The sequence below is a fragment of the Elephantulus edwardii genome, unplaced genomic scaffold (assembly GCF_000299155.1).
Source record: "Elephantulus edwardii isolate Elephantulus edwardi_28Jun2011 unplaced genomic scaffold, EleEdw1.0 scaffold00278, whole genome shotgun sequence".
NCBI classification, from domain to species: Eukaryota; Metazoa; Chordata; class Mammalia; order Macroscelidea; family Macroscelididae; genus Elephantulus; species Elephantulus edwardii.
This window is the reverse complement of record NW_006400028.1, coordinates 619,883-642,439: the sequence shown is the minus strand read 5'-3', so window position 1 is coordinate 642,439 and position 22,557 is coordinate 619,883. Positions and strand designations below refer to the sequence as shown.

At 38.3% G+C, this 22,557-nt stretch overlaps 1 protein-coding gene across 1 annotated transcript in view; it reads left to right on the top strand.

Annotated features, from left to right (window-relative positions):
- The window catches only part of SLC4A8 (solute carrier family 4, sodium bicarbonate cotransporter, member 8), a 116,767-nt gene extending 102,624 nt beyond the window's left edge, over positions 1-14,143 (top strand). The window contains exons 18-22 of the mRNA XM_006900214.1: positions 3,899-4,060; positions 4,951-5,202; positions 8,663-8,731; positions 11,446-11,619; positions 13,426-14,143. Of these exons, the coding sequence (XP_006900276.1) occupies positions 3,899-4,060; positions 4,951-5,202; positions 8,663-8,731; positions 11,446-11,619; positions 13,426-13,620 (852 nt within the window). The 3' untranslated portion in view covers positions 13,621-14,143. The remainder of the gene's footprint in view (positions 1-3,898; positions 4,061-4,950; positions 5,203-8,662; positions 8,732-11,445; positions 11,620-13,425) is intronic.
- The last annotated feature ends 8,414 nt before the right edge of the window (positions 14,144-22,557 follow it).

The following is a 22,557-nucleotide window of genomic DNA, read 5'->3' as shown; positions in this document are numbered from 1 at the left end:
AAGGGTTCCAGTTTCTCCACAACCTTGCCAGGATTTGTTGCTTGCTGTTCTGTTAAATTTTGCTATTCTGAATAGGGTGAGATGATATCTCATAGTTGTTTTGATTTGCATCTCTCTTAGAGCTAGGGATTTTGAACATTTCTTCATGTGCTTGTTAGCCATCTGAATGTCTTCTTTGGTGAAGTGTTTGTTCATATTCTTTGCCCATTTTTCAATTGGATTATTTACCTCTATCTTGTTGTGGTGAACCTGTAATCATTGTAAGCTACCTGGCTCACTGACTGTTGTTGATTGCCTTTGAGTTGAGCACCACTCATAGTGACCCTATGAATAAAAGGCTTGAAACTCCTCTACAACTATCGACACTTATCAAAGTTCACAGGATTTCCAGAGGCATGTTATTTAGGAAATGAATCCATATATGTTCCTGTTAAAAAAAAAGTGATGCAACAGAGTGTAGAAATTATCAAAGAATATTATTAATAACATATGCAGGTAAAATCTTGCTGAACATTATTTAAAAACATCTGGAAAAGAGAACTGCCAGAAATTTAAGCTGGATCCAGAAGAGGCCATGGAACAAGGGCTATCACTGTGGATGGACAAGGAAAAGAAGAGCATACCCAAAAGATGTTTATGGTTGTTGGTTTACTATGCAAAGGCATCTGAATAAATTGTAACAAATTATAGCTAACATTAAGAAGAACATATGACAGTAGCCCAGAATAAGAGGCAAGTTGCAAAGAGAACTGAGGGTGGTTGGGAGGGGAGGTTAACTGTGCAACAATAAACAAATATGGATAAAATTAACTGGAGGAGGGGGATGGAAAAGAGAGAGGGGGTAAAATGTGCAACAGTGAATGAATAAAATTTAACTTTTCTGTAAACTTTTGTTAAAATCACAATTTAAGAATTTTGTGTTCTTTTTTTAAAAAGAATGGGAATCCCAGAATACTTTATTGTGCTCATGTGGAACTTATGCATAGACAAATAAGTAGTCATTAGAATAGAACGAGAGAACACTGCATGATTTAAAATCAGGAAAATTATGCATTTGAGTTGTATCCTTTCTTTATGTTGTTGTTGTTGTTAAGTGCCGTCGAGTTGCAGGCGACTCATAGCGACCCTATGAAGGAGAGACCTCGACACTTGGGTGCCTTTCATCCTCTCTCCAGGTTCACAGGGTTTCTGGAGGCAAGCTATTACGGAAGTGGAGGAAATAACTAAAGAAAGTTGACTGTATGAAGAAGAGAGTGGCATCAGGGTTGGAGGAAGACCCATCAACAGCCTGAATTATGCCAGTGATACAACCTGGCTTGATAAAAGAGGTCATGAAACTCTTGCTGCTGAATAAAGAGTCTTGCCTTCAATTTGGATTACTTCTCAATAACAAGAAAACAAAAATCCTCACCACTGAGCCAATAGACAACATCATGGTAGATGGAAAAAATACTGGAGTGGTCAATGATATAATTTTATTTGGATCCATAATAAATACCCCTGATAACAGCAAAATCCAAAGATGTGTTGCATTGAGAAAATCTGCTCTCAAGGACCTATCCAGAGTGCTAAAGATGAATGATGTCAATTTAAAGGTGCATATGATCCAAGTAATGGTATTTTCTGTTACTACTTAAGCATTTGAAAGATGGACAATGAATAAGAATGACAAAAGAAGAATAAGTGAGTATTGAATATCCCATGGACTGCCAACAAACAAACAAATATGTCTGGAAGAAGCATAATCAGGGTACTAGGTACTCTTTAGAGGCAAGGTTGGTGAAACTTCATCCCACATACTGGAAGCCTGTTGTCAAAAGGGGGCAGTTTTTAGAAAAAGACAGATGGCATGCTGGGAAAAGTTGAGCATTAGAGAAAAAGAAGACACTCAATAAGATGGCTTGATGTAGTGACAGTGACAGTGGGCTTGAGTATATCAGAGGCTGTGAAGATAAAGTAGGGTATGGCAAGGTTCAGATTTGTTGTTCATAAAGTTGCTAAGAATTGTCAGCTTGATGGCACCCAACAACAGTGCATCTATGGTATTTTTTTTTAGCTTTGGTGGCTTAGTATTAAGAAGTTGCAGAGCCAAACCAAAGGCCCATCATTCAAATCCATCAGTGGCTCAGTGGGAGAAAGATGTACAGTCTTCTCCCATGCAGTATACTCCCTCTGAAAAACCACTGATGGGTCATATGTGAGTTAGTTCTGACTTGACAGTATATAACAACATAATACTAAAAGACACATGATCAGTGGTAAGAACTCCAAATCTACTTTAATTTGTGGTCATGAATTGAGTAAATTTAGAAAGGGGTAAAACTGAGCTCAGTCCCATAGATTCCTCTGACATGAGGAGAGAAACTTAGACATACTCGGTGATGCTGGGAATCACAAAATAAAAAGCTAAAGTTGCTGGAGAGAAGACAAAATGAAGGCAGTCTCTGCCTTGTAGATGCCCGGTATACCTGGCCTTTGGCTTTGCTTTCCAATCTTTCACTTTCTCCCTGAAGTAATTCTGGTTAAAAATACCTTTTCCCATATTGCCTGAAAAATTTACATTTCATTTTACCAAATTTGCTAAAATGTCATCACCTATAAATTTATGGGTTAAGCCCCTTATAGGGGTCGGTCGCTGAGAAACACCTCTCCAGCAGGCCCCACACCCCACTTTCCTTCCTGGGCCACCTGGGCCTGCGTGCTCACTCACCTGGGCTGGGTGGAAAATATTCGCATCAGAAGCAAAAAATAAAAAATTAATTTATGGGTTAATAAACACCCTTTTGAAAAATATAATAACTCTCACCTTTGTGTGAATGGTCACAGTCAGCTTTCTAATGCCTAGATGAGGTCATCCCTGCAGGAAGAATGGATTTTAATGCAAAAATAGGTAATTTGGAAGCATTGTTCAGTCCTTGGGGAGGTATCCTGATGAGTGGGCTGAAGAGAAGTCAGAAGGCACTGAGTTCTGGGACATCTGGAAGAGGCATCTGGGAGACCAGAGAAAGATAAAAAGAGAAATGGGAGAATGGCAAAGAAAATGCTGCACTTGATAGATCTTGCTTTCAGGAAGCAGAGAAGAAATTTTCTTTCTTCGTTTCTGTTAATACCACGTGGATCCTCAGCTTCTAAGATCCAATCTGAAAATTAGCACTATTATTAATGAGTAAAAATGAGTTCCTTATAATATGGCTTCTGGAAGAGAACTCTCACCCTCCCCCAACCCCACCAAACAACAACAAAAAAACCCCAACAAAATACCAAACCCAAAACCCACTACCAATAAAAGCCAACCACAAAAGTCTCATTGCCATCAAGTTGGAACTGAGTCAGAGCTGACCCTCCATTGCCTTTCAGAAGCTGTGAGTGAGTCATAGGGAACCTTGCCTGTCTATCTTCTCATAGAGCTGCAGATAGATCGGATTACCAGAGAGGCCTTTTGGGCCTGTGAACTAGCCACCCAGAAGAGAAACATGAAGAAATTTACATTTCTATTTGAATGTCTAAATTTTTTTTAAAAAAAGATTACTGTTGAGATAAAATTGCTTTCTCTGCACACAAGTTTGGAGAATAGATGGGAAGGAAGCACCTTCCACAGGAAATGAATATATATATATATATATTCATATATAGAAAATTAATAATAGATGTTTAACTGTGCCAGAGGATGGACATACAGAGTCAATCTCTCTCTTTCTGATCTGAACCTTACATACATATATATATATATATGTAAGTATGTATATATATGTATGTACATGTACATGTGCACTTATATGTGTGTGTATATGAAGATTCTAGCTCAAAACTGAAATGTGGATATTGTGATTCAGCTTGATATAATGTCCCTAAACTGATTTAAAATACAAAAATAATCCCTCGTTTGTTTGTTCTTCAGCCAACAAGGGATGATCGGGGGTGGATTATTAGTCCCATTGGCCCTAATCCCTGGTGGACTGTAATTGCTGCAATTATCCCAGCTCTTCTCTGCACAATCTTAATATTCATGGACCAACAGATCACAGCTGTCATCATTAACAGGAAAGAACACAAGCTCAAGGTAACAAGAGGTTCTGACCTAGAAGGACTAATAGCAGCAACTTGTTAATTTTATTTTAAAGAATAACAGCATCTAGACTAAGAATTGTAGAATTTGGCAAAAAGAGGTTATGGAAGGAACTCATAAGAAGTTTCTATTCCCTTCATGACAAAAATTGATTTGGAGAAGAGCCTAAAGTGGAGCACAGCAGAATGATAGCAAAAAATTTCATTATTTTCTTCTCAGACCTGAAGGGAGACAGATGAGCAGACTTTCTGATAATCCCTATATAGACACATGCTCTGAGTTACATAGCTACACAATTTGTTTTCCTATGGTTCACATCAAGGTCTAGGCTATTGTCAATTAGAGGCAGGTATTCTCCTTTGATATTTATTAAAACAGTTCCCAGCCTGAATTTTGAGCCCAGGGATCCTAGGGGAGGATGAGTGAATTCCAATATTTTATTAGTGAGAGACTTCATATCTTCTACCTCTATTTTTCCCTTATTCGGAATAGGCAACATCTGAATCTGGTAAAGGTTGTAGGAATCCAATAAGGAAATATATTTCCAACTTCTGTAGTACCTGTTATTTAGAATAGTCAAGATGTGGCTTGGACTTTGACTTCTCTGACAGGGAAAAATGGATTTTTGAATGTTGAGATCCAGGGTGAAATCTGGAAGCCCTTGGATAAAGAATGGGCATTGACATGTCCAGGACAGACTAAGGTTTCCCTTTTCCTTCTCTGTTCTCTCCTAACCAAGAGGGACTGCAAGTCTCCTTTGAGATACATGGACCCCTTCCTTCTTACATATACACCCTGCTATGGGCCTGAAACACCTAGCACACTGTGCTGTACCTTTCTATAGTCATCCTGCTGTTGGTGACAGATACTCTGTTTCTCCACAGAAAGGCTGTGGCTACCACCTGGACCTGCTGATGGTAGCCATCATGCTGGGTGTCTGCTCCATCATGGGTCTTCCTTGGTTCGTGGCTGCAACTGTTTTGTCCATCACACATGTGAATAGCCTCAAGCTGGAATCTGAGTGCTCTGCTCCAGGAGAACAGCCCAAGTTCCTGGGCATCCGAGAGCAAAGAGTGACAGGTCTTATGATCTTTGTGCTGATGGGTTGCTCAGTCTTCATGACGACTGTGTTAAAGGTATTTATTGATGGACTTGTTCAACAAATATCACGTGCCTAATTTATGCTAGACATTCTGTTAGATGTTTGGAACACAGTGGTACACCAGACTTGTATCCAAATCTCTGTCCTCAAAGAGTTCATTCTCATAGGGCAAGATATATAATGTATAGTTAAAAAACAAATATGATCATTACAATGTGATTAAATAATATAAAGGAGATCTGTAATACTCTATGGTGTTAGATAATAATCAAACCAAAACTAAACTAAAAACTAAAAACCAAATTAAAAACTTAACTTTGTCAAGTTGATTCTGACTCATGGTAGGTTTCCAAGCCTGTAAATTAAAATAGGAGTAGACTGCTCATCTTTCTCCTGAGGAGCCCCTGGTGGATTCAGACTGCTAGATATGTACAACCATTGGGTTAGCAGCAAAACTGGCTATGAACTACACTTCTGACTCATGGTGACTCTGTGTGTTTCTGAGTAGAACTATGCTTCGAATGACTCTGACCTTTATAAAGCAAATGACCAAGATTATCTTCCAAGATACCTCTGGTTGGATTTGAACTTCCAATCTTTCAATTAGTAGTTAACCACTTAAACATTTGAACTACTCTGAGATTCTACCTACAGATAATTAAGGGGTACCATTTAGTTAGGGAGCTCTGGTGGTTTAGTGGCAAAAAGTTACACTGCCAACCCAAAGCCACACAGTTCACACCCACCAGCAACTCCACAGAAGAAAGTCAGGCAATCTCCTCCTGTGCTACTTCCTGCCTCTGAGAACTCTCTGGTGGGTCAGCTATGAGTCAGTTCCGACTTGACAACATATAACAACAATAACAATTTCAGACAGAGCTTTGGTGACCTTGTCAGTAGGGAGTTGTGCCAACTCAAAGGCAGGCAGCTCAAATCCACAGCTGGTCTGTGGAAGAAAGATGGAAAATTTCCTCCTATGTGATTTACAGCCTCCAAAAAACCATTGGAGGGTCAGCTATGGGTCAGTTCTGGCTCAATAGTACTCAACAAACAACAGAAGTGAGTTTTGGTTTGGATATTTTGGTTAAAGTGATCAGAATAGGCCTCTTTAAGGACATGGCATTTTACAAGAGCGAGAGCCAGTCATATAGATTGTGGGGAGAAAGAAAAGTAAAGCAGTTTGCTCACACTTCAAATTGGGAAGGAGCCCCTGTGTGCTAGGAAATATCAGGGCCATATAGGGAGCTGTGGTGGCCCCGTGACAAGAAGCTGCACTGCAATCATAAACACAGTTTAGTCCACCAGCTGCTTCACAGGAGAAGGATGGGCCATCTCCTCCTGTGTGATTAACTGCTTCTGAAAACCCACTGAAGGGTCACCTATGAATCAGTTCCAACTTTATGGTACACATCATCATCAGTAACAATAACAACATAGTTTAAGGGGCCTGAGTGAAGAGGACAAGAGTACAGAGTGATGAGATTAGTGATTGTGTCAGGGTGGGCCATGCAAGACTTTGCCCACTATAGTAAAGGTTACCTTCGAAGGATTTTAGCAGAAGTATTTGATCCAATTTGTATTTTTAAAAGATCACTCTAGATGATAAAGATAAGGTTTGGATAAGCAAGCTGGTAGTAGTATAAAGAGTCCTGACTTCTATATATCTTGGATGTAGACTCAGAAGTCTTGGTGGTTAACTAATGGTGAAGACAATAGAATAATGTGTCTCCTACATTTCTGACTTGATCATCTAAGTGGGGTTTAATACATATGTTAAGAGGAGAAGATTGAATGAAGGAGGAAGGTATTTTTTTTTTATGAGAAGTGACATTTGATTGAATTTTGAGTGAACTCTCTGGAGACATCTGAGAAAAGATGGTGCAGGAGGGTTCAAGACTAAAGATTCAAATTTGAGAGTCAACAGCATATATGTTTTATGGAGAGCCAAGGAAGTAGATGGGATTACTCAAGGACATGAGTGGCTATAAAAGGTTGAATAGAGAAGACCCAGAAAGAATTAACATAGAGCTAAGAGGGAAAGAGGAGGTTGTGGTATCAGGAAAGTAAACTGAGGGGAGTTGCTTCATGGACAGATTTGTGTGGAGTTGACTAGAAAAATGAAGGCTGAGTAAAGGCAAAAGCAGATTCCATGGAATGACAGGACAGAAGCCATGTTCCAGGGGCTGAGTGTGTCAACAGAAAAAGGAGCAGTGGCTGGCATGAGATGTGTTTTGTTTTGTTTGTTTTTGTAAAGATGGAAGATTCCTTGAACATGAAAAAAAGTTTCAATTTTATGAGTAGAAAGCCCTGAACCTGAAAATAGGGGTGGAAAAGAAAGCTCCCTGGCTGTATTTCTAAACTTCACCCATTCTGGAACATATTCTCTTCTCTCCTTTTTGGCAACTCTTGGACCACTGTAGTCTGTACTTCAAGTGCGCTTCCTGGGTGAGAAGGACGGTAATGGGAAGGGATGGTAAACATTTTTGATCCATCTTTCTGTCCCAACCCCTTTCCACCTCTGTTGTACCTCTTGCCCTTTCCCAATCTCTGCCCTTAGTCCCACTCCTTCTCCCACCCCTGGTTTTGGCACCAACTGGAGGAGACCAAAGATTGCCACTCGTCTAGATTTATAACCATGAAGGGAGGGGAGAGGTGTGTGTGTGTGTGTGTGTGTCACACACACACACACATACCCCCCCCCCCATTACCTGGTCTTTTTGTAACCATCTCAAGAGGACTCTTTTAGGACATATTCTGTAGTTCTACAAAGTTTTCACGAAATTGAGAGGTCTACTCACTCTAGAGTTTGAGCAACATCAAAAGCAAGGGAGATTTTCTAATTCTGAAAGGAATTATGTTTGGAAATAATCTTTAGTGCCAGTAAAAAACCAAGTCGAGTTTGATCTCCATTTTTGAGACTTGCCATACCTTGATTTTATAGGCCTCATTTCTCTGCTTTTTGGTGCTGCTGTGATGATTACTTAAGCTGACAGATGGGAAAGTTATACTTGTTATTTATATATATAAAATTACCGTTTCCTCTAAAAAATTAGGCCCTCTCTGACAACATATGGTCAATAAACAAGAAAACTTTAAAAATTTATTTTCAAGTACATCAAATCCTTAAAGAGATGGTTGTATGATTATAAAACATATGAAAGTTCTGAAATAGAGACGTGCTTGTGTGTTTGTATCTGCCTGCCTGTCTGTGTTTGCCCATCTTCATGGAAGAAAAAAGGCCCGATGGAGGGTAAGGTGTTAGACCTAGGATTTAACCACATCAAGAGTGTGCTTTTCAGTGTGGTTATCTCAGGATTACATGGTTTTTATCATTGTGAACTTCTGCTTTTGCTTCTTCTTTTAAATCAAGCAAAGGCAATAGCAATGAACACATTCAGTAGCTATTTTTGTGACAGTGTCTCCTTTTATGTTGTCTTTAAGGGGGCTATGCATGAAACAAAATGTAATTTCTGGTTCTTCTGTTCTGTCTCCAGTTTATTCCAATGCCAGTACTCTATGGAGTTTTCCTCTACATGGGAGTCTCTTCACTACAGGGAATTCAGGTACTGTGTGGCTCAGTAGTAACAATGGCTTCTCACTGTCAGCTCTCTTGTCCTGGCAGGGAGGGATGGTAACACAAGGGAAACACAAACCCAAATCTGTTGTGTTTTATTCATGTACATTGGTTTCAGTCACTCCCATAAAATGTTTTATAAAATTAATCACCATTGATCTGTGTCCACTCTTATCTCCTCTTTTCAGATCCCCAGTAGTTCTATCCTAGTTCCTTTACCCCCTTCCTCTGCTCACCAAACCCGTTGACCCTGTGATCTACTCCCCTTCAGCTCCCCAACCCTCCTTCTTCCTTTGGACTTTTATCTACACCTCATTAATTATCCTTCTATTTTTATAATAATGATCTTATGTATAATTGTTCCTATAAGATTTAGTTTACACAGTATAATGTTCTCCAGCTTCTCCCATGTTATATAATATTTTATGAAATCATATATCCTTAGTACTGCATAGTATTCAATTGTGTAAATGTACCACAATTTCTCATCTGTTTCTCATTTGTTGATGGACATTTGGGCTGTTTCCATGTTCTTGCTATTGTGACTAATACTGCTATGAATATTGGTGTACAGATCTCCATTTGTGTCTCAGTTCTAATTTTTTTTTTGGTATATTCCTAGCAGGGGAATAGCTGGGCCATAGGGAATTTCTGTATTCCACGTTTTGAGTAAACACCAAACTGCCTTCCAGAGTGGTTGTACTATTTTACAATCGCGCCAGCAGTGTATGAGAGTTCTTATCTCTCCACACCGTCTTCAACATTTATTGCTTGTCATCCTGTAAAACTTTGTTACTGCTACTAGGGTGAGATGATGATTTGCATCTTTTTGATTGCCAGTGATTTTGAGCATTTATTCATGTGCCTGTAGGCCATCTGAATTCCTTTCTGAAAAGTCCATGTCTCTTGCCCATGTTGTGATTGGGTTATTAGCTTTTTCCTTTTGGAGACCCTGTAGGGTTCTGTAAACTTTCATTATGAGACCCTTGTCTGAAATGTCATTGTCAAATTCAAATGTTTTTTTCCCCCCAGTCAGCAGGTTATACCTTATTTTCACCTTACTGGAAAAAGTTTTTGATGTGTACAGGGATTGAATCTTTAGAAGATTCCTTTATCAATGTTATCTTCTGGTTGTACAACAAACCCAATTTTTTTTTTTTTACTCCCAATTCTTGAGAAAATTTTTTTCTGGTTTTGTATTTTACATATTTCTTTGAATATGAGCAAAATACAGTTATGTACGGCACAGAGACTCCCATGGAGGCCTGGCTTGATGAGATGGTTCCAAACTTTAATAGACAATTATTGGTGCTTAGAAAGCCGCAGGAGCTCTGAAGGCATAATTCATAAAGTGTTGCACTACTAACCAGAGACCAGGAGTTTCATGGTGGCTCACATCTACCAGTGACCCGGAGGGAGAAGGATAGACAGTCACATTCCCATTAAGATGGGCAGTCTCCTCCCATTAACATTTATAACCTTAGGGAGCTCTGGTGGCACAAGGTGTGAGGCCACCACCTGCTCCACAGGAGAAGGATGGGCGTTCTCGTCCCATGTGATTAACTCTGAAAACCCCCTGGAGAGTCAGCTACGGGTTGGTCCTGACTCTATGATACAAAACAACAAACAAACAAGCAACAACAACAAGATTTATAGCTTTGGAAACCTGGTGGTTGGTTAAATCAGAACCAACTAATAATAGTAGTAAATTGAATGAGTGGACAAAAAATGGATGCTTTGCCTAGGTGCTGGTAAATTTGGGTGTGAAAGGTTAATCAAGACCTAATTAGCTTCCTTCTTAACAAATGAGACAGAGCTAGTTGGTGTGCATTTAATTCTGAAGATGCATAAAGAGATTAAGGGAGTAGGGATTTCCTCAGGTCAGCACATGTCACTTCCTGTCACACTCTTATCTTTTTATCTTTTCCCACTTATTAACTCATTCCTCTTTCTGAGACTCTCCAGGAGAGGAAATCAGAAGTTTGTCACTACTAACTTGAGTACCTCAGAGAATATGATGCCCTTGCTTCTTTTATTGACTATTAATTCCTTTTGGTTTTTATGGAATATCCAGGGTCATTCCTTTTTATCCCACTGACTTTAGATATGACCTTGGGAAGCTTATTTAACCTCCCTGTGTCTCTGTTTTCTTTTTTAGGACATAAAGGTGATCATATTTTTCTATATCCAGAATGCTAGGAGATGTCTTTGATCTTTTCACTATAAATAATCAGTAAAGAGCTCTCAAATCCTCAAAGAACAAATAAAATATTTGATTTGGATAATAAGAAGATATGTGCAATTAATTGGCTTATTTTATTCCTTGCTAACATGCCTCGCTGGTGGTTTGAATCCACCAGCAGCTCCAAGAGAGAAAGACAGCAGTCATGCAGCTTACAGCCTCTCAAAACCCACTGGAGCGTCTGCTAGGAATGGGTTGAGTCTGAGTCTAAGAAAGACCTCTCAGGGGCCAAAGAACAAGATAGGGGAAAGAACTTGAAACCTATAATTAGAAAAGATGGATTAAAATGCTGACTGTGATTCTTACCATCCTCAGTCAAATTACATGATCCCTCTGAGCATCAATCTCTCTTTCTGTCCAGTAGAAAAAACCATTTACTGCTTTTCATAGTGGAAGATAGACTAGATTAGACTTCTGAATTAAAAGTTCTCTTAATAATACATGTTGCTTCCCTCTTTCAGTTCTTCGACCGTCTGAAGCTCTTTGGGATGCCTGCAAAGCACCAGCCAGACTTTATTTATTTACGTCACGTGCCACTACGCAAAGTTCATCTCTTCACCCTCATCCAGCTGACCTGCCTTGTCCTCCTTTGGGTCATCAAAGCCTCTCCAGCCGCCATCGTCTTTCCAATGATGGTAAGGATTTTGATTATTGTTTTTGTCTTTGCAGGAACAACAGCACCATTTTCTTTGGGACCTAGAGGTTTTGATACAGACATGTAGAAGTTTGCTATGTTTATTTTTCAAGACAATCAGATATTTTCTCAGATAATCTGATGTGGAAAAGATATTGCAATAATTTGTGTATTACTTCAAAACAGTTAAGACCTCAATTGAGGATATCTTGAAACTAGAATTGTCTAAAATGGTGAAATCCACTTTCTAAACCACCAAGAAATTGCGTTAGAATTAATAAGTGACGGGGACATCTTTTATCTCTTTTCTCCCTGAAACAAACACTTTGTAAAAAAAGACTAGGGAAGCTGAACTGCGAGTGATCCAGTAAGTGAAAGACAAAGTCTTTACTAAATCTCAGGGTGATGGTGAATTTTTATTTTTTTTTTATGATGATGAAATTCTTGCCATCTTCTCTAACAGACCTGTTTCATCAGGCTGCTGAGAATTCAGGGAAATTTACCCTAAAGAAGCCTTTTAGACAGGCATGACAGTGAGGGTAAAGGTTATTTAGGTACTTCTTGAACTCTGGCTTAAGAGAATATTGAAGAGTGTGGAGACTATAAGGGCTTCATTTTCATTAATTCTTCAAATTCACACTCTACTGACATATTTATCAATGTTACCAAAATATAGGTAGGGCTCTACATTTCGGTATTTAGCTCGGGAGCTACATGATTAAAGAAATAACAAATTCCTGGGGATATGTAGAAGGGATCCTACTAACTTGGAACTTAACATTTGGGTATTATGCTCAGGGACTGAATAATTAAAGAAAAAGCAAGTTCCTGGGAATGTTTAGAAGGAATCCTACTAAATTTTTAATTTATTAGGAAAAAAGTCATTAAAATTAGTGGGAAATATGGTAGGATTTCCTAAACCTAATTTGTCTCAGTTTTATCCAGACATCACATGGAGCTTCGGCAAACAGCTTATTCTTGGTTCCCCTTTGGCTAAAATGACCCACATGAGATGAAAGTGGAATGACAACTAAAATACCCTGACTGTTCCCTGAAGAAAGGTCCTACCTATTGAAGAAATGAGCTGTCGGATAGTAAGGAAGTAATTTCCTCTCCCTGGGTCTCAGTTTCCTCATCTGTAAAATGAACATCAAGCCAGGCCAGAGGGCAGAGGCTAAAAGCACCAATGATGCATGATACAGACACAAACAAAGCAAGGTGTTTTTCAGTTTTTGCTTTTGCTGAGTGAAAAGGGAGGACAAACAAAATAACAATGGAAATAAATATGGTTCTTCAAGGTCCCTTCATCCCATGACAAAGCACAGCATTTGCATGAGATTTGGCTGGTCCTCCCAGAGCAGTACTGCTGTGGAGGCTGTGCACCTCTGTACCTCTCCACTGAACCCAAGCCAAGGGAACACAGTTGTTAGGGTCATTTAGCAGATGAAGGGTTTCTCACCTCACTGAGAGAAAGAAATTAGCTTCTAAGGTGCAGACTTGTTAGGATGACAGATAAATATATTGAAGCCCTTACTTGTAAGGAGAGTCAGTAGTTGGGAGCTTGTCGTTGTTGTTGTTATGTGCTGTCGAGTCGCTTGCGACTCATAGCGACCCTGTGTACAACAGCCCTAAACTCTGTTCTGTCCTGTGCCAATCTCAAGTTGGGAGCTTACTATGATTATTATTAATTTGATGTGCTTAGAATGTTGGGGTTTACTGTGAAGATAAACACAGGAAAGAAATTTGCTCTAAATTCAGGAGGAAAATAGCCTCTTTAACCTACTTTCTGTCTTTCTTTTTTCTTCAGGTTTTGGCCTTAGTCTTTGTCAGAAAAGTCATGGATCTCTGTTTCTCTAAGAGAGAGCTGAGCTGGTTAGACGATCTCATGCCTGAAAGCAAAAAGAAGAAGTTGGATGATGCCAAAAAGAAGGCCAAGGAGGAAGAGGTCATAGTCTTTGCACCACCTGTACACTTTGAGGAAGCTTTAAATTACAGAACATAGGAAGGGCTCTGTGACAAGTCAGCATGTCTGGAATCTCAGGGGTTATAGTTAGGAATTAGGAAGATCATCCCAAAGATGTTCTCAGCTGAGAATGGCACGGAGGACACTTATCCCTGCAGATTCTCTTATTTGATAACCAATAGTTTTTACCTTTATTGACAGTCTACTCAGCCAGTATCACACCTAGGATATGAATGACTGAGTCTTCGCTTAAATCAGATTTGATGGTTTATGTCCTTCCAAAAGGTCAAGTTGGACAAATACCCTTTTGCAGAGTATTCATTATCTATCTAATTGCAAATGGTGCTGTGGTTTGCATCATGCAAAGATAACATGCATTGGACTTTTTGTCCTTTCCCATTTCTCCTACTTGGCATTTTGCTGTCTACATCATGAACTATCTGTAAATGGCCTCTACTTGCAAAAAATGGAGTTTACCAAAACAAACATACCAGGACAATAAATTAATGAATAGAGAAGTGTTTCCAAATATAATTAATGTTTTAATTAATGTCTTTTGAAATGGTTGGTTTTTGTTTGGGGTTTTTTTCCCCCTTCATTAAGTGTATAGTTTATTGTATAATATGAATATAAAGATATCAAGACCCTAAGAAAGACCTTAACATTAAATTCTTGCCAGAGGAATTTTTTGTTACTATTTTTTTAAACTGACATTTTAATAAAAGTTTACAGCAAACTTGGATTTCCATTCATTCATTGTTGCACATTTTCCTCCCTCCCCCCTCCCCAGTTCACTTTTCTTTTTAAAAAGATTCTTTCATTGTTGCTAAATTTCCTCCCACCCCCTTGCCCCCAAGTCCACTTTGCTATGCACCTCTTATTCTGGACTTTTAAAAAGATTTTTTCTAAAATCTAGACTTTTAAAAACACTGTATTATCAAATCAGGTTTAATAATAATACTTGTATGCACAAAAACAAGAAAAGAAATCTTAAAGATTGATAAAATCAATATGCAAAAATAAAGTTTTCAGGCATCAAAAAACTCTATAATAGCAGACAAAATGACCTAAGTTAATAGCTTTAAAAATAATTTTATTAAAAAGATAAAAATGCAATAAAATGAAAAAGAGTTAAAAATAATTTACAAAAGATGAAGTACAAATAGCTAGTTTATTATTCCTATTAAATAATCAAAGAAATGAACATGTAAATAAGAAGACCACTTTTTTCCACTTTTCAAATTGGTAAAGATTTTTCAAAAGATAAAAATAACCAGTGTTGGCAAGACTGATTGAAATGGGCTTTTTCATCCTCTGGAAGTGGGAGTATAAGTTGGATAATCTTTTTAGAGAGCAGTTTAACAGTAGTCTTGAAAATTTCCTTTGGCCCATACACTCTAATTTTTTTTTTGTTTATTCAAAGGGTATAATCAGCAATGTGGTCAAAGGATTTTAATTATACTGTTATATAAAATGACAAAAAGGGAAACTATATTTTTGTATATTACAATGAGTAATGTGCAACAACTTAAAAATAAAATTTTCAAGAATGTTTAATGACAGATGATGGTGTTTATGCCATTGTATGTCAAAAGATTATATGATACAAAATAGAATGTACAGCAAAAATGTCAATTTTACATACACACACATTAGAAAAAAAAATTGGAAAAAAATAGATTAAGTCCTGACTTGATGTTCTCAGTATATGGTGAGATTGTAAAGGATTTCCTCATTTCTTCCTTCCACAAATATTTATTGAATGGCGACTTGATCTGGTCAATGTTCTAGGCTTGTATACAAGATAGACAAAGGCCTTGGACTCATGGAACTTATACTCTCATGAGGCAAAAACACTATAAACAAACATAGATGATAGATAGATAGTTTGGTGATGGTGGTAAGTTGTAAGAAGAAAAAAAGCAGGTTAAATGAATAGAATGGCAATTTATTTTTAATTTATTTAGGGTAATCAAGGATAATTCCTCTGAGGAGACATCTAAATAAGGTTCTGAATAAAGTGAAAGGCAAGGTATCAGAAAATAAAAACATTCCAAGCCAACACCTAATGCAAGCCCTTGAAGCTTGGTGGGCTGAGGAACACTGTGAGACAGCAAGCATGGCTAAAGGGAAGAAAGGAGAGGATAGCAAAGAGACTACTTAGGCAATTCTCATATTTCCAATTGTTCAGGCAAGAGATGATCAAAGTGATAAGGGGTGAGTGTGGCTGAATTTGGGACTGACTTTGAAAATAGGACTGAGAAAGGTCATGAAAGTTTGGGTATTAGAAAGCAAAGATGTTTGGCCTGAACAATTGGTTTAATATTATTAATATTTTAAACATCTTTATGCATTTTTCTTTTGTAATTATTTTCTTTAAATTAGTGGAATTATTCTATTTTAGGAAAACATTATTATGGAATATTTCAAATATATACAAAAGTAGAAGGAAGCATCCACATTCATTTTTCCTCAATTGTTTTTTTTAATTGTGATTTGAGTGAAAGTTTACTTTCAACCATTCATGTAGCTGCTCTCTTCTCAGTTCATTCTTATGAATTTCGTTTTAATTAATCCTTCAGCCCTATTTTTTTTCCTTCTTTCTAGCCAATGCTGCTTTTCTGACATTATATAGTTGATCTAAGGATCTGGTGCCTCTCTGTTGTTATGGTTCACTTTATACACCCCCAATTGCATTATTACGTTTAACAAATTGAAATTAGATCCTAGGGTTGCTATGAGTTGGAGGCGACTCAACAGTACATGACAATAAACAAAGTTCTGTATTGCTTGGATAATATATTTCTACCATTTCTCACCAGTTTGTTTGGTTTTTTTTCCTTCTTGACTTGGTTTTTGCTGGATGTGTTTCTTAGCATTATGCAACATGTTCCTCTGCCCCTGTATTCCAGTAAATTGATCAGTGGCTCTAGAGAATTAATTAGATTTACATTCTTCTTTTTTTAAATCAATACCATTTCATAGGTACAACTTTCTGATTGACTTTTTAAAAAATAGCCAAATTTATGAAATTATATAATCCTACTCATTTGAATAAACATACGAGAAAGCTAGGTGCCATAATTGTGATAGTGGAAGGAGAATGGCTTGCTGGAATGAATGTGTTATTTTGGTCCAAGATATAATAATGTCTTCTTTTCTTTCAGGAGGCTGAGAAAATGTTAGAACTAGGGGGAGACAAATTCCCCTTAGAGAGCAGGAAGTTATTAAGTAGCCCTGGAAAGAACAACAGTTTCAGGTAAAATTTGCAAACACCCAAGAGTTTAGAGTTTTAGTTATTATATAAATGTTCTGGCATTGTGTTGGAGTGAGTCGGGATCAGAAAAACATTTGCTGGTGTAAAGAACCAAACATTGAGCTTCCCATCCTCACCCCATCCCATTAAAACATCCTTTCCTCTTATGGTTTAGTGAATTGGCTACTGTGTACCAGGTACGGGATCATGCATAGAGTTCCAAGGGGAACAGAGCTTAGGAAGCCAACATAAATATACCGAGCACTTCCTCTGTGCAACACTGTACTACAAGGTTTACTTATGTAATCTCATTCAACCTTTGCAAGAACTTCCTCATTTAGGGCTCACTTTCCACATTTAATAAGTGAGGGAAATGAGGCTTAGAGGGTTTTAGGTGGTTCAAGATTATATGTGCTAAGTAGAAAAATTATGATTTAAGCCCTAATCTTTCTTCTCAAACCAGTGCCCCCTCAGCCCTTCTCTTCCACCTTCCAAAGGTGATTAAACTATGGTCCTTATCCCACATTTGAGCAAGCCTTTGGGGATAGAAGAGACAGCTCATTCAACCCAATTCATAGCAATAGTCCTGGGAAGGAGCCCTGGTGATGCAGTGTTTAAGTGCTTGATTGCTAAATGAAAGACCAGTGTTTTAAATCCATCAGTTGTTCCACATGGGCGAGATTTAACAGTCTACTCCCATAAAGGCAACAGCCTTAACTAGTAAAATGTGTATGAGGATCTTAGGGGGAAGGGGGAGCACAAGGGTGACGATGGGTGGAGGGGCGTAATCATAGTGTTGCACAATTTGATGGGTGGGTTGGGTTAAGAAAATGAGAAAGAGCCAGTGTGGAAAAACAATGTATATGAACTTTGTAACTAAACCAGTATAAAAGAAAAAGTTTATGTATTTTTTTAAAGTTTATATTTTTTTTAATTTTATTACTATTATTTGTGTGTGTGTGTGTGTGTACCGTCAAATCAGATCTGACTGGTGTAGGAGGAGATTGTCCCTTCTTTCCTGGCAGAGCATCTGGTGGATTCGAACCATGCGTCTCTGGGATTGCAGTGCAGCTTCTTGCCACTAGGCCACCAGAGCTCCCTTTAAAGTTTATACTTTAAAAAAAAAAAAGCCTTGGAAATTCCGTGGGGCAGTTCTCCTGTGTGCTATGGGTTGTTGGGAGCTGGAATCAACTAGACAAAAAGGAATTGTGGGTTTTATAGTCTTGGGAGACAAAGAGAAACTGAACTGGGATGATAGAAATCCCTTACTTCTGATAAAAGTGGTTTTTACCTCTTTTCTCTACCAAACCTCTTGCTCATCACAAATCACAGGAAGCTAAATTGATTCCATTTGCCATTTCACTCTTGGTGTCTTATTTCACAGGCTGTAAGAAAGCCTTAAAGTCAAGAGGGGACAAGGAGGAAGGAAAGCAAGATCTGGGTCATCCAGATTCTAGAAAATATACTGCTGAGTCATTGAACTGATTGTGATACAGACTGAGTGGGAAATCAAATGTCTATTCTTTGCTTCTTAATAAAACTTTCTACAAGTTGCCATTGAAGGAGCTATAGGATTTGAACCCTCTCTCAGCAAAGTAGAAATAATATTTTTTTCTCTAACACGATGCAGCTTTCTCGTCTTAGCCTCTTAGAAGGAGGCAGTTTGGCTTATGGAAAGCTTCAGAAAACTCAGGGAGACTAAGGCCCTGGATTCCAGCTTGTGATTCTTCACTACGACTGTTTGGCTTTAAATTGTCCCTTAGGCCTATGGCCTTTGGTTCCAACCCAATTCAGCTCATTACCACTGAGTTCGTAATAAGCTGGAAACCCACTCAGAGCTGACCCTCTAGCAGGTTTCTGAAGCTATCCATCTCATAGGAGGAAACTGTTCATCTTTCTCGTGTGGAGCAGCTGGGACAGTCAACTCCTTGGCACTCCTGAGGGCTGTTGGCTGGGTTCCTTCAGATCTACTCTCCTAGTGGGGGACGGTGGCCATGACACATTAAAATATGAATATTATTTTTATGTCTGAAAATTACTATCCTAAACATTGATTTCAGATGTGACCCCTCTGAGATTAATATTTCTGATGAAATGCCTAAAACCACGGTGTGGAAAGCTCTCAGTATGAATTCCGGAAATACAAAGGAAAAGAGGTAAGGACACCTATGATTGCTGATTTTGTTTATTTATAAATAGGTAAGTAAGTGTTTATTTCTAGCTTTTAAGAATGGCAATTACCTGTCAGACAAAATATTTTCAGTTGTAGGAAGAGTGAGTTGTCTAATAAATAGCTTCCTGGGCAGCTTTAAAACCCCGTAGAGAACAGGTCCACTGAGATGCACATGGGGTTGCCTGTAGTCAAAATGGACTCAGTGACAGCTGTCAGCATAAGCACTTTTCCTTCTAGTTTGCTTTCCAAAACCCGAAGGGCAGTGCTCTGGTTCTCGTAGCCATCCAAGGAATATTGCTAAAACAGATCCAGACTTTTACTTCTTTAACCAGTTCCATGTGGGGATTATTGTGAAGCAGAATTTTGAAATATCAAATTGTAACTCTTTTTGTTTAAATTTCTTTTTTATTTTATTTTTTATTATGTGTGTGTGTGTGTGTGTGTGTGTATACCGTCAAATCAGATTTGACTGGTACATGTTCCTCCTTCTCCAGCGAGCATCTGGTGGATTTGAACCGCTCACCTCTCAGATTGCAGTGCAGCTTCTTGCCACTAGGCCACCAGAGCCTGCTGTAACTCTTTCCTTACATTGGAAATCATATTCTTCATATCATTTGCCAATAGAACAAATCAACTTGAATCAGATTAATGAAGAAAATTGAAGGAATCGAGGCATCTTACAAATATGTCAAGTTAGGCAATGCACCCAGATTTAGTTCAAAACATTATTTAAATATTCAGTTGACTGAAGGTAAAAACTGAGATCTTATTAAAAGCAAATTTTCTTGTTTAAAACTGAAAAAATGAAGAGCAAAAACGGAATAAGCTAGGAATCAGAAAGTGTGATCTTTCTATTAGTTCCCCATAGAACCTGTCAGGCCACCATTATTGGCATTCCTTTTACTGCGGTGTAAAACCGGGATAGTAATAACTGCTTGACTCATAAGACTACTGTGAGGAGAAACTGAAGTGTTGAAAAGGTTCACCCACCAGTGGTTTGTAGTGCTGGGGTTATTTCTACATCGAATGGGTTAAAATAAATCTGTGCTGACTGTGAGTGAAATACAGAATCTTGTTTCCTTCAGAGGAAAGTCCAGGCAGCTGTCGAAATGTATAATACACAGGGTTATTTTTAGTTGAGAGCTAGTCTACTTGTAAATGAACTTAAAATATAGCTAGATCCAAATTGTGGTGACATCTTCAAAGTATTGTGTTAAAAGCAGGAATGAATCATGTGTTCCCTTTTTTTTTTTTGATCTAATTGTAACACTTTTATTCAGTCTCTTCAACTAAGAATCTTTGCTGGGATAGAAGATTCGGGCCATGAGTGCCTCTGGGAAGTTCTGGTTACAGAGAAGATGGCGAATCTCTCAAAGGAGCAAGGCCAGGTCACGTCAAAGCCATGCCGAAGCATTCAGTTATTCTCGGTGTATACTGGAGGGCATCCAGCCATCCCCATTCCAGCCGCCACTCACCAGGTGTGAACATGGAAGCAGAAGACCACCTCCTGTTGGTACTTCTCCTTTTCCTCCTCTTTCTCCAGAACTGCCACCATTGAAGACCTAGCTTCCCATTTTCCAGACATTTTCTCTGAAACTCTATGCTTGCCTGTCAAGCCATATAGATCTATTCAGCCACTGAGGATTCCTTTAATGGAGTCCCTTTCTAAAAGATGGGGTGGGCAGAAGGAGGGGAAAAGAGAAGGCTCTTCAGCCCTATTGCTCTCTGAAGACTCCTAGGCAGCCCTAGTGTGATTGCAAGGTGAGCCAGTCAGATCCAGAGGTTGTCAGGAGGGTCTGCTCATAGGAAGGTCAGTAATTTGGGCATCAGCAGCCCCCACCATTGCAGCTGGAAAGAAGGCTTTGACCTAGGTTTGTCTTCACAACTCCCTAGTCACAGCCTGCATAACACTGGAAGATCAAAGAGCCAGTGGGACATTGGAGTTGTTTAGTTTAGATAAGACAAGGCTCAGGGGGGGAAAAAATCAATAATAATAAATGAAGATGAACACCTTCTCTCCATTTTCATTGAGGACAGAGTTGGAGAAGTATCTTAAATTTTTATAGAAGGTATTCATTTTGATACCAGGAAAGACTTTCTAGCCTGAAAAGTTGTGAATATCTACTTTATAGATATCTAGGGAAGGTTTGATAACAGTCAATTGTGAATAGAAAGGGAGATAAAGTGGTTTTTGTTTTGTTTTGTTGCTGTTTAGTGGGAACTTTTGATATTTTGCTGCTGTCCCTGAAGGATCCTCTCTGAGCCCATTCCTGGAGAGATCCAAAAGCTTATGTAATGTCTCCTTAGCTGCCTTAGTCATGACTTAGTAGTGGACCATTATCAGCTCAGTGGACCAAAACCACTCTTAGCCATGTGGGTTCTTCATCAACCTGGATTTCTGTTGCTTGATAAATGCTCTGGCTTTCAAATGCAAAAAACCACACTGGGAAAGGAACTGTAAATGGTAAAATTAATTTTGATAGTTAACTTAAAACGATATTTATAGATTTATCTTTTCTTCAGTGTTACAATGGATGTCAAGGGTTTAGACACCAGTGTGTTTGCATTTAGACCTTCCTTTCTCTGTGCACAGAAAGTGACTGGAAAGCACATTGGCACCCAGGGAATCCCATCATGTTGGTTTTTCCATCCTAGAAAGGCTTTCTATAGTGGGACGTCCCACCAGTGTGCTTTTCTCTCCCAAGTGAGAGGTGTTGTGTCTGTGCCTCCTCAACACCTCAAAGCAGTTAACACAAAGATGATTTCTGACACACAGTCTCTGTGTGTCAGCCGTGCTTCTTAGTCTTCTGTGGCTGATCTTTAGGAAATAGATTGCCAGGCCTTTTTTTTTTTTTTTTTTTCCAAATGCCTCTGAGTAGACTTGAACCACCAGCCTTCTGGTTAGTAAGCTGCTGAACACATTAACATTGTGCACCACTCAGGGACTCCACTGGCCTCTCACCCATACTTATTCATCATAATCAATCCTGTCTCCATCTCTCTTCCTTCTTTTCCAACCTTTGCCTCTGGCATTAGTACATGTTTCCCTGGACCCTTAACACTGGGGACTTTTTTGCTGTCCTCAAGTGTAGATTTTTGTTCTGAACAGAAGACATTATCTGGAGATTAGCTTTTAGAAATTAACATTGAATTCATTCAAGTTAAAACCCTTAAAACAATTACTAATCTATTAAATTTATAAACATCACTCTACTATTTTGCAATCTAAAAAATCTTAGTGTTTCATATTTTCACTTTTTCAGTATTGTTAAATGTTCTCAGTTTTGTTGCATTTTTTTAAATCCTAGATTGCCTAAATGAAATAAAGTCTCACTGACTATTTAAATCCTTATGCTAAACTTTATAAAAGGTGAAATAATTTAAGTTCCCTTGGTTATTCTTGTGCTTTATAAATGTAGCAAGATTCCAACTAAAAACACAGTTAACTTTTCATTTGTAAATTAATTATCTAATTATTTGTCTTATAATCAGAATTACACACTTAATCTAATATAAAATTTTTTAAATTATCATTAAAATACTGGAT